At 58.9% G+C, this 11,605-nt stretch overlaps 2 protein-coding genes across 2 annotated transcripts; one reads left to right on the top strand and one right to left on the bottom strand.

Annotated features, from left to right (window-relative positions):
* Positions 1 to 430: 430 nt before the first annotated feature.
* Positions 431 to 3,261, bottom strand: Rad17 (Cell cycle checkpoint protein RAD17; the record flags this gene model as incomplete). Its single annotated transcript, XM_062771419.1, has 13 exons — positions 431 to 757; positions 793 to 1,034; positions 1,082 to 1,167; positions 1,212 to 1,361; positions 1,398 to 1,528; positions 1,564 to 1,637; positions 1,673 to 1,969; positions 2,003 to 2,360; positions 2,396 to 2,531; positions 2,567 to 2,704; positions 2,763 to 2,815; positions 2,861 to 3,113; positions 3,151 to 3,261. The coding sequence occupies 13 exons, from the start codon at positions 3,259 to 3,261 to the stop codon at positions 513 to 515; spliced, it is 2,274 nt and encodes a 757-aa protein (XP_062627403.1). The 3' UTR covers positions 431 to 512.
* A 1,397-nt stretch (positions 3,262 to 4,658) lies between these two features.
* On the top strand, positions 4,659 to 10,996 carry tho2 (THO complex subunit 2). The gene is made up of 13 exons (XM_062771420.1): positions 4,659 to 4,808; positions 4,851 to 5,163; positions 5,198 to 5,782; positions 5,822 to 5,920; positions 5,966 to 6,622; positions 6,661 to 7,195; positions 7,232 to 7,976; positions 8,016 to 8,439; positions 8,484 to 9,563; positions 9,589 to 9,990; positions 10,014 to 10,116; positions 10,157 to 10,473; positions 10,515 to 10,996. Exons 1-13 carry the CDS (start codon positions 4,708 to 4,710, stop codon positions 10,929 to 10,931), a joined length of 5,778 nt encoding a protein of 1,925 aa, XP_062627404.1. The 5' UTR covers positions 4,659 to 4,707; the 3' UTR covers positions 10,932 to 10,996.
* The last annotated feature ends 609 nt before the right edge of the window (positions 10,997 to 11,605 follow it).

The raw sequence follows: 11,605 nt of genomic DNA on the forward strand, positions 1-11,605 counted from the left end.
GAGAATGCGCCAGAGGGAGAGATGTGGTGGGACTTGCGTGTCGATTGCCGTTGCTGGCTGGCTGGCTGGTTGCTGGGCTGCAAAGTGTCAGCGTCAGCCGTCAGCCAGTCGTGTCGTCACATGGGCACAACCTCGCACGCCAGCAACAGTCGGGCGGCCCGAGGCACCACTGCACCACTCGACGGCTGCACCACGCGTGCACCTCCTTCTTCGCCCCTAGTCGCCATGCGTCACCATCAATTACCCTGCCTACTACAACATCCTAATTCGCTGCGACTATTCTCGTCGCCGTAAAATGCCCACAAAAGCTCCAATGTCGGCACGACTCTCGGTCCGACATGGAGCTCCGCGACAACGTAGCCGACCTTTAGCGGCACGGACCTTGCTGGTGTAATGTTGCATCGGATCGCGTCCACACAACATTGATATGCGCGCGTGCCAGCCATACACGCCCAATGCACACCTCTACGCGTCTTCTGGGTGCCAGTGCGCGACCTCACCTCGCACACGTCCTAGTCCCAGTCCTCAATGTCGTCGTCTTCCAACCACCCGAGTTCTTCCTTGTCCTTCGCGTCCGTGTCCGTGTCCCAGTGCGACGCCTCTGGTGCACCAAGACCGTCCTCCCCAGCCATTTCGACATCCAGAGGGTCATTATCGCCGACCTGGTCCTCCTCCCTCAACTCCACACCTCCGCGAACCGGCGCGTTCGAGAAGGGTGGCAGGACGAGGGGTTGCACTGATGCAGGAAGCAGTGGCCCTGGTCGATCAGACAAATCCCACTTCACAACTCACGTTTTGAAAGCGTCTGCACCTTGACGGCCATAGGCACCAATTCCCTCGCAAGAATGTCCTTGGACATGAGGCCGCCCCATGGCACAGCGTTTTCGTCATGAACGAGGCCGTCTGCCCAGTCGACACTGGAAGCCACCGCCTTCTTTGCAAAGTGTCCCCTTGCTACCTCTAGCAGCGACGCGTTGCTCCTCTCCAGGCGGTACGAGTCGAAGAACTGGGGTTTCGTGACCTTCTGGTTCGCCCTGGCGTTGTCAGTGCTGTGTCTAGGAGATTTGATGTCAACACCCACCGAATGACTGGAGACGGCAGCCCCATCAGTGACCCGCGGACAGTCAGATGAAGGGCGTAGGCGATGGCTTGAGGGCTTGACTGCCACTGTAAGGTCGTCAGCTGAGGATCTGAGTGACTGGCTAGCCCACAATATCATCATCAGTTCGCATAACGTCTGCAGTGCAGAACGAGTCGAGGATGTCGCTGAGCTCGTCCACTTCGCCGCAAAACGACGGGATGTTGGAATGGATCCAGAGGGCGAAGGTGGACGCATCGATGGGAATGGTGCCAGCAAAGGACTGGGCATCAGTATTGGGGCCCCCAACGCTACTCACCTCCATTTGGACCATCGACTTGGACCTCTCATAATCCTCAAGATGCTCAGGTAATGGGTCATCAGGGGGCAGTTTCCTGATGACATCAAGCTCCTCTGCATCTTCCTGGTCCGCTTTGGGATCGCCCAGTCCTAATCATCAGCAATGACTAACACGCTACACTCACGCTTGTTGTAAAACACCTTTCCCAGCGCATGAAAGAGATTCAGTGACTGTTCACGCCGCGTTACTGCGTCAAGGCTGGGTGTCAGCGCCACTCTCCTGCAAGCACTCACGCAGCCCGAATCTCCTCGCTGACGTCTATCTTTGCCCCCTTGCCGCCACGACTACCACGTCCAGTCGCCTTGGCCGGCTTCCCGTCACCGTTGGTCTTACTCTTCTTCGCGTTCTTAAGACTTCGACCTGTGCAGAGCACCTGGAGGGAGTTGATAGACGACCGGAGGTCGCCATTCGAGGACTGAGCAATGAGTTGCACCGCTCCTGGAGACGGTCGTTTCGCAGCGTCCGATATTGCGAGCCCAAGGACGCGGTTGAGCGCCTTCGTGACAAAGGTGGGTGCGAGGAGGAGGAAACTGGCGTCAGCATGGCCAGTATAGCCTACTCACTCGACCTCGGCACACCATGGCCCTAGTTTGACGTCGTTCCCCACAACGTCCGCTGAACTCTCACGGCCGCCACGCTCCCGATCCATCCAGCTCTCCTCCGCCCGTCCACCAGAGCCCGAGTCACTGTGCACGATTATGAGCGGACAGCTCGACGAGTTGAACGTTTGGCACAGGCTCAGAAGGGTCGCGTGGAATGCTTCTCGAGTGGGTAGGTGCCCTAGATTCGGGAGTGAAGTCATGAGCATTGCTCGCGGCCGCCTGGTGGCGGCTTGCGACGAGCCTGCCGCCGAGAGATCCAACGTTGGGTAGGCGTGACGCGAGATGAAGGACACGAGCTTTGCAATCTGAGACTCGTGATCTGATGTCAGCTTCTATATGGGGTCAGCAGCTTACCGAATGGCGATGATCCAAAGCTCCTCTCCTCGACACCCTCATGCCACTCTACCAGGTCGATGCCAAGCTGTTCCGCTAACAGACGCACGGTCGTAGTCTTTCCTATTCCTGCCGGGCCGGTCACAAGCAGTATACGCTGAGGCGTCAGACCGGGAGCACTGCGTGCCGTACCTTGTACTTGCGCAGACGATCACGGACTAGCTGGTTTGGTTTGTGGCCAGGTGGTGACGTCTCTGGGATACCGAAGACCGCTTCATGTAGCCACTGTCGAACCTTGGCGATGCGTTGTTTTCCCGGTGCGAGTTCTGACTGAGGGGGTTGTTAGTTCAGCTGTATCAAGTGTGGTCTCGGCCGTCATCCCACGCACCTCCATCGTCGGACCATAAATGTCGGTCCACATCGCTTCGCGCTTATTTGGAGCTGGAGTGTGAGCCGCACATTACAGCTTCGGACAGTTCTACACACCAGGAGCACGCCTCTTCTTGGGAGAGTCATCCTCGTCGCTCTCAATGAGCTCGATCACGTCCTCCTCGTCCGTAGCCTTCGCCTTGCCCTTGCCCTTCCCAGCTGCCTTCCCCGAGAGGACGGCAGGCGAGGACTTGGTCGTACCACGCGCAGGTAATGGCGGCGGGGGCATGCTCTTACTATCATCGTCATTGTTCTTTGGCCTCGCCGGTACGGGCTTGGCGACCGGCGCAAAGTTCAGTGTTGGTTGGAACTGGGTGTCAGTCAGGTTGGACGGAGCAATGACGTACCGAGCTCAGCGGCTTGGTAGCTGCCTTTTTGCGCGCCGGCGAGCCCGAACTCGAGCTTGAGCTCGAGTTGCTTCTCGTTGAAGCCTTGCGCGCTGCCTTGGGTGCAGGCATTGCGTTGGCTTGGGTGAGAGGAGCTCGGACGATGGTGGGTTGGAGGAAGGTGAGAATCGAGTGAGAGCCAAAACAAAGGTTGGTTGTGGTGACCGGATTAGGCGGAGCCAAATAAGTCGGTCGCGCTGACATTGACAACTCGCGGCCACCACGTCACAGAGACACGCGATCGTCGTCGCCGCCGCTCACTCCCTCGATACACTTTCACTTCACACCTTTCAACAAACGGCCAACTGGCAACCAGCGCGAGTACAGCAACGCGCGACACCTAGACCGCACGCTAGGTCTGAAGCGGGACAAGCCCATCTCTTTCTCCCGAGCCCTCAAGACTCCCCTCCTCCACTAGGACGAGCTCAAAATGGTAGGTCAGTCGCGATGAGAGAGGCCTAACACCGCAGTCCGCCCTCTTCCACTTCCAGTCCCTCCTCCTCGTCTTCCTTCTCCTCATCTGCACGTGCACGTACATCCGCGGCGTTGCTCCAGGACTAGTCGACCGCAACAAGGACGGGTGAGTATCTGCTTTGCGGAGTGGACTCCCAGCTGACGCTCCAGCTTTCTCGGTCTCTTCTGGAAGTGTGCCAGAATAGGAGAGCGACTCTCGCCATACGTGTCATTGTCGTGTATTATCATGGCGGGCGTCAAGATGGTCGGCACGAAGTAACGGACATGTATAATTATCTGCGCCACGGCACGCGCAACGGAGCTGGGATCCCAGGGGTGTCGGCGGGTCGCTGGGCCTCCTCTAGGCGGTTGAAACGCTGAATGAGCATCTAAGGTCGCCGGTGCAGTACGGCACTAACTGACTTGCTAAAGATCTCAACAGCATGAGCCAAACCCCCATCTCCACACATAAGACGCGACAACCAAGGGGTGTGAGTTTGAAGCTCTATATCTATGACAACCCTGCCATGGTGGACGAGCAAGGAAGCCAACAAAGCATCGCGCGTCATGCTCGGGGCCTGCTTCTTTGTGTTACTGTCCGGATACCACAGGACAAGGCGCGTGGTCACCGTTGTCATCCGAGGACCATAGCGGGGGCCGTCGAGGCGTGCACTTCAAGATCCACGCTTCCGTCTCAACAAAGCGAGGCAACTGCTGGCAAGGCCATTGTTCACTGGCACCATAGGGGTACAAGTCATCCAGCTCTCGGGACAAGGGGCACTGTCTGCCGCTATACACGTCGTCTCTGTTGTTGCGGCCGCCACCAGCTGGATAGTGACAGAAGCAATAGAAACTTTATTAGAAAAGCTGAATCACTTTTTGTAATGACTCCCACGTGTCGCATTATCAATGACTATTTTCCATTGCATTTAATCCCACTTGAAAGTGACGCCAGGCGGGCCGACTGCCGGCCAAGTTGCAACAGGCAGCGCTGCACTCCATCGTTGTCGATCATTTCTCTTGTTGCCATTCTTGTTTGCTTCATCGTGGTAAACCATTCACAAGATGGTGGCCACCTCCAGCTCGTCGACGTCGACACTCGGCGCCGACATTGCCGAGGCTGCAACAGCCATAACCGCATGGCAGAGCGGCGACAGCAAGCCAGTGTAAGCGACCGACACACACGAGCAAGACTGAACAATAAACAGTGTCGCGCTCCTCGCCCGCCAGGTCGCCGCGAGCCTCGCACAGCCCACCGCCGAAGCCTCCCTCGTCAACACGATCACGCAGGTCTTCAAGTCGGAGATCCCCGCCGAGCAGGTTGTTGAAGCGTTTGCTGCGGCTGTCGACTCGTTTCCTGCCGACACAAAAGACGACTCTGTCTCAACCTTCAGCTTGGCCCTACTCGATGTCGTTGATGCCGTCAAGCAGATCAAGGAGGACACGGATGACCTCTCGAAGGATGAGGGCACGCCCACGTTCTCTGAGGACAAGGTTATCGACATTGTCAAGGGCTTGATGGTGAGCACCACCGGCGATCTTGTCTGACAACCAGGCGCGCTTGTCGATAGACCCACAGGCTGTCAACCTCGTTCTCTCACCATCGCTTCTCGTCCCCCTTGGCCTGCATCCCATGCCACGGCAGCAGGAGGTGTTCCGGCGCACTATAATCAAACTCTCCACTTCGATCTTCTACAAGCAGCAGACGTCGAACCTCTTGCGAGAGTCCTCGGAAGGCTTCTCGAGGCTTATTGTTCTCCTGACGAGCACCGAAGTCCTCCGCCCACAGCCAGAACTGGAGACCGATGAACAGAGGAGAACAAGAGCACAAAACGTCTGGTCCCAAGTCACGCTCATTGTCGCCCACTTTGGCATCGCACCGCCCCGTGTTATCGACCTCATCTTGGAGATTGCTTGTCTCAACCTCACCTCACATTGGCGCTTCTTCCTCGAGCTTCTCGAGAAGTCGCAGTGGGGTCCTCCCGGGGCCTCTGCGTCGCTCAAGCCCGGCTCAACGCCTCCTCTGGACTCCACCGAGTCCCAGCTCGATGCAATCCGACATTCGCTGGACGTCAACCCTGCCACCCAGGACCGCCGGGCCATCGCCGAGGTGCTCTCTTTCAGGTTTGGGTTCTACCAGGTTTGTTCAGCATCACCTTGATTCATCTAAAATGTGCAGCGCCCAGAAAGCAAAGAAGATACGCCAGATGCGCTCATCCTCCTGACAGCCATCCTCATCAAGCATGGCTTCGTCGAGTTTGTCAACATATTCCCAAGGGTAGGTGGTCCAATGCCGGCGGCAGCCTCGTGCTGACACTCCCAGTTGAGTCCCAACGACGATGAAATGGATGCGATCCATCAGAAGTACCTCCGTGTCAGCCGGGATAAGAGCGGCCCCGCCAATTCCCTCAGCAACTCGGTCCTCGGCGAGTCTAAGCCTGTATCTGTGGAGGAGGAGGAGCCGGTAGAACTCCAAAAGCCTCCACAGGAGCAGCGAATCAAGCTTCTTCAGTCTCTACTCTCTATCGGCGAGACGGAGGCCTCACTGCTGCTGCTATCCAAGTATCCGTGGACCGTGTACGCCTACCCCTTAATCGCATCGACCCTCCTCCGCAACATCAACTACAGCGTTGACGGTCTCTTTCGCGAAACAATACCTCGGCCATCATACACACCCGTACCACCGCTGGAGCGATCAGTAGTGGAAACCATCGAGTCACCAGAACCGCCGGCAACCTTGAGGACCGAGTTTGTCTTCTTCCAGCCCGACTGGGCTGCTGGCCTTGAGACCTGGACGACAATAGAAGAGATTTCGACCAAGGGGCAGCGATGGCTGGCGTTGTTAGCAGGACTTGGAGGGCGTAGCGCCGACATCATGAGCAAGATCTGCAGGATTGTGGCGGCACACTTCACTGCGTTGAGGAAAGCCAAGGTGGCCCTTATCGAGCCCGGCACTCCATTCGATGCCAGCCTGACAGAGGTGAGATCCGGTAGTGGTAGTGCTTGCTGACGTCTTAGCCCACTGCATCCGAGATGAAGCCTTGGCTCGACCTCCTCCGCAACACCCTTCTCCCCGCTCTCACAGTCGCAGACCCAGCATCGGGTTCGTTTGCGCATGAGGTCTGGAACATTCTTGTCTTCTTACCAATGACCGTCCGCTACGGCCTCTACGGTGAATGGCGTGATTCCACCTGCAATACCGGGGCCAGGGCAAGCCTGGCTCCAGCGGCCAACGCGACCAAGAAGGCAACAACATCGATCAAGCAGACCCTTGGTCGTGTTACCTCCTCATCGTCACAGCCTACGCCGGGAGCGTCTGCATCTCAAGGGACAGAAAAGCAAGCACCGCGCGCGCTCGCCAAGCTCGGATTCTCCAACCCCACATCGCTGTGGACCACTATCAACCAGCAGGTCATGTCTTATGGAGCCGAGGGAAATATTGGAGAGTTTGTCGTCGAGATTGGAAGGTACATCAACTTCCTCGCGAAGGATGTAGCTGTGTTCACCTGGGTCGACCAGCTATCCAGAGGTGCCGATCGGAGGAAACTTGAGAGTGAGTGCATCGCGACGTTCATTCACTGATGCGCAGATCTCGCCACCTTCATTGGACTTGTAAACCGCCGTTACAGCTTTGACCTCAAGCCGCTCCTGCAGTACATTGCGAACCGCCTCCGTCACCTGGACCCGGCAGCACTGGTTGTCCTTGAGAAACTTATGAGCGGAATGATGGGCGAAGCCATTGTCGAGAACTTCGCCATCTCACCGGAACAGCTGCAAGCCTATGCGTCTGGACCAGAGATGCAGCGCGAGGCGTTCTACCAAACCGAGATTGTCATCTGGCCACAGATCCGCAAGGCGCTTCGTTCGCGCGAGCTGCTCAAGGATGTCAAGAAGAGCTTCCCCCTTCTGGTGGGCTCCCTGCGCGATACCAAACTAGCTGTACCCATCCTCGTCGGCCTGGCCCTTCTTGCCGATAGCATTCTTGGCTCCGATTGGGACACGCCTCTGATAGCGAAGGGGCTCCAATCCGACTCTGCGCAGGACGTATTCGCCCAGTACATCGACCTCCTGGCCCGGTCATTCTCTCGTGAGGAGATTCTCAACTTGCTCCCCGACTTTGCGACGCTTCATAACGACTACCAGCTCGACCTTCAGCTGATTTGGAAGATCCTGCGGCCCAAGCTCAAAATTGCCGTGGAGGCCGCTGACGACGGCAATGCCATGGCAGTCGACGACGATGCCAGTGAATCTCACTGGTGGCCTTCGGCTCTGCAGGAAACGATTGATGAGGCTTCCGCTGGGCTTACTCCGATTGTGCGGGCATGCACCGGAACGTAAGTTCGCGCCACGCATGTTCAAGCTAACTTCTGCAGACCGTTCTATGTCCGATACAACAGCCTCGCGGCGTCAGACATTGGCGTGTCCACGGCTTCGTACAGCGAAGCCCACGCCCAACTGACCAAGTTCATCGGCGAACTCGAAAAGTCCAAGGAGAAGGGTTCGGATGTTCGCAACGAGATCGCGAGGTTGCGTGCACGCCGTGACCAGTTGCAAGCAGAATTGAAGAGCCAGGAGGCACACGTCAAGGCTGTCCGCGAGCGTTTGCAGACAGAGAGTGCAAAATGGTTCGATCGCGCGGGTGAGCGCCAAGGGTTACTGGTCAGCCAGCTGCTCGAGGTTTGCTTCTACCCGCGCGCTGTACAGAGCCCTGCAGATGCCCTGTTCGTAGCCAAGTTCATCCGACTTGCGCACTCTCTTGGAACTCCAAACTTCCCCACTGTGTTGATCTACAATGGCGTAAGTCTGGCTTGGCACCAAGTGGCCATGGGCTGACAATTTAGTTCTTCGCAGCTCAACTCGGACCAAAGATTGCCGAGTGCACGGAGAGTGAGGCGAGGAACCTCGGCAGAACTCTCTCTCTCATCCTGGCGGACCTCAACCCCTGGCACCAGAGTGAGGCTGTGTACCAGAAGGAGGCCCTTGGCGTCCCTCCAACAAAGAAAGGGGCCGACGACTCGGCTGTGGAAGGTGAAGCGAAGGAGCCTCTCCCTGGCATCTTCTTCCGCCGCAAGCCGACTGAGCCCAAGGCACCGATGGCATGGGCTACTTTCCGAACTCTCTACTCCAAGTGCCACAACAACTTGTGCCAGGCTCTCGTGGCCAATTGGGAGAAGGGCAGCTCGCGAAACGCGACTATTGTGGCTCTCGCGGTTCTCAACCAATTCCCTATCATGACGACCAATGCGGACCAGATGCGCAAGGCCGTCAAGGCCTTGATCGATAACCCGGCCACGAAGCCAGAGAACCGGGCGCCATTCACCTCATACCTCAACCAGCTCGAGGCTCGTAACAAGAAGCAGCTGTTTGTCTCGCCTCGCGATTTTGGTGCTATCGTGGCGAAGGCCCCTGTCAAGCCTGCTGCTACCGAACCAGCGACAGCTCGACCGGCCGCGACGGCTCCTCCGACCGAGGCGACTGCTCCGGGCGCTGGTACAACTACGGCCCCTGCCGAGCCTCCTGCTGCCACGGCTGCTCCGACATCTTCCTCGGACGCCAAGGCACTGCGTGCCAAGCTCGAACAGAACCGCAACACCCGCGCTGCAGCGAATGCTGCAAAGGAGGCTAAGACGGCACCAGCTTCGCCGGCCCACCAGCCGTCTCAGTCTGAGAAGCCATCACAGCCTGATACCCATGCTGGGCTGCCCAAAAAGCCGGAGACGGCACCAGCCCGCATGGGGCCGCCTCCCGAGCTATCAGTTGATGAGGCTCGTGCTCAAGCTCGCCTGAGGAAGTTTGGCGCCATGACGGAGTCTGCTGCACCACCCACAGGTCCAAGGAGGGAGGGTTCTCGTTCGTCGACACCTCGCCGCTCTCCTCCTCCTACTGCTAGAGGAGCTCGCAGCGGCACGGACGATAGCCGTGTGAGCGACCGTGCTCGCCACCCAGAGGACGACCGTGACAGAGACAGACGCCGCGACGACCGCCCCGACGATAGGCGCCGGGATGACAGACGACCTGATGACCGTGATGGCCGACGCGACGACCCCCGCAACGGCCGTGACGAAAGGCGTGACGACCGGCGTGACGATCGCCGCGACGACCACCGAGATGGGCGCGACGCGAGGGATGGGCGCAACGGCCGTGGAAGCGAGAGACGAGATGAGCCTAGGGACGACCGCCGTCGAGATGACCGTCGCGACGACCGCCGTCGAGATGACCGTCGCGACGACCGCCGTCGAGATGAGCCACCCCGCAACGAGCCTGGGCGCGATGATCGCTCTCGCCGCGACGAGCGGCCCAGGGACGACCGAGGTCGCGATGACCGTTGGCCCAATGACCGTGCAGCGCGTGAGACTCGGTCGCGCGACCAGACGCCAAAGCGCGTCGAAGGCAAGGACAGCCCCGCTGCTCGACGCCCCGATGGCAAGGAAACGCCACCTGCCTCAAAGGCTGAGCCTCCGCGTGAAGCGCCTCGTGAGGCTACACGCGAAGCTCCCCGCGAGGACGACCGCAGGCGCCGTGGCGACCGCCCACCGCAGAACGGACCCCGAGACGGCGAGAGGCCTCCGGCGGATCGCCCTCAAGGCGACAGGACCCCAGTCGAGCCCCGTGATCGCCAAGACCGCCAACCAGCGGACGAACCCCGTGACCGTCGTGGAGCACCTGCTGAGCCTCGCGATCGTCGTGAGCGAGGCGGCGCGGATCGACGAGACCGTCAAGCGTCCGGCGACCAGAGGCGCAATGATGGCCGTGAAGCGCGCGACTCGCGCGACCGCCGTGACAATGGAGGGGACAGGACTCCCCGAGAGCGTCGTGGGGAGGAGCCGCGTGGTGAGAAGCGTGACGAGCGGGGGCAGGAGCGCCCGCGCCAGCAGCAGCCGCAGCAGCAGCAGCCGGCCAACGACGCCAATACCCGTGGGCCCGCACCGGATCGGCAGCAGGAGCGATCTCGCCAACAGCCGGCCCAGTCCGAGCAGAGGCAGTCGGCCTCTGGCACGCCCGGAGCTTCGGCCCCCCGCGGCCAGGCTCAGCCTGCTGCGCCGCAGAGCTTGGCGGCCCGCATGGGTCTGACGACGACACCGACGACTTCTCCCGGCCCACCCGACAACTCAAACTCGCGCGATCAGAAGAAGAGATCGTTGGACGACGGACCGTCTTCGCGCGAGGACTCGCCAGGTGTCAAGCGCAGCCGTCGCAGTGGAGGCAGGAGGAGCGAGGGCGGTGGTGGCAGCGCGGGTGGCCGCCTGCTTGCCGGCGCGATGCGCGCGGCGTCAGGCTCGAACCAGTAGTTTGGAGTATGGAGAGTAGTGTCAAGAGTAGCAATGTAGTGGAGCATCATATATCAGTATGGGACCATGTCCTAATGCATCTTGCATACAGCTAGTGTGCGGTGGGGGTGGCGCGCAGCTGGGGAGTGAGAGGAGTTTGCGCGGAGGTACATCTGCCAAGAGCCATGCAGGAGGTCTCTTGATCACTAAAGTACCGGCGCAAACCCCTCCAGGCGGCCGCCCATCCAACGTGTTATGAATCCCCGGCCAGTCAGTCGCCGTTGCCGGCTCGTCTTGTCAGTGTGTGATCATTGACTGACCGCATGCGGCACTCTGGGCGAGTTCGACAGACGGCCGTTCGTTGCTGCCACAAAATGCTCCCGCTCCTAATGGTTACCCTGGATTCTAATGCACCAAAAAAAAATAAGCTTAATACAAAATTCTAATCAGATAAAACAACCACCACCTAAGATTTCAGTCAGCGAAGTTCCAACTTTTGAGAGGAGCTCGACAAGAGATGTGCCCTCAGTTGGCCGTTCTTAAGAGCAGGTTGTTCTTCAAGCCCGAAGGTCAAGAATTAGCATGGAGTTTTCTCAATCCTTGGGCAGCATCTCTTGTCGAGGAGGAGGGCGAGAGAGGAGGAGGACGAGAAAGAGAGACACTCACAAAGTTGTAACATGGTCGGGTGGAAAGTG

Source organism: Vanrija pseudolonga, chromosome 3, assembly GCF_020906515.1.
Source record: "Vanrija pseudolonga chromosome 3, complete sequence".
NCBI lineage: Eukaryota > Fungi > Basidiomycota > Tremellomycetes > Trichosporonales > Trichosporonaceae > Vanrija > Vanrija pseudolonga.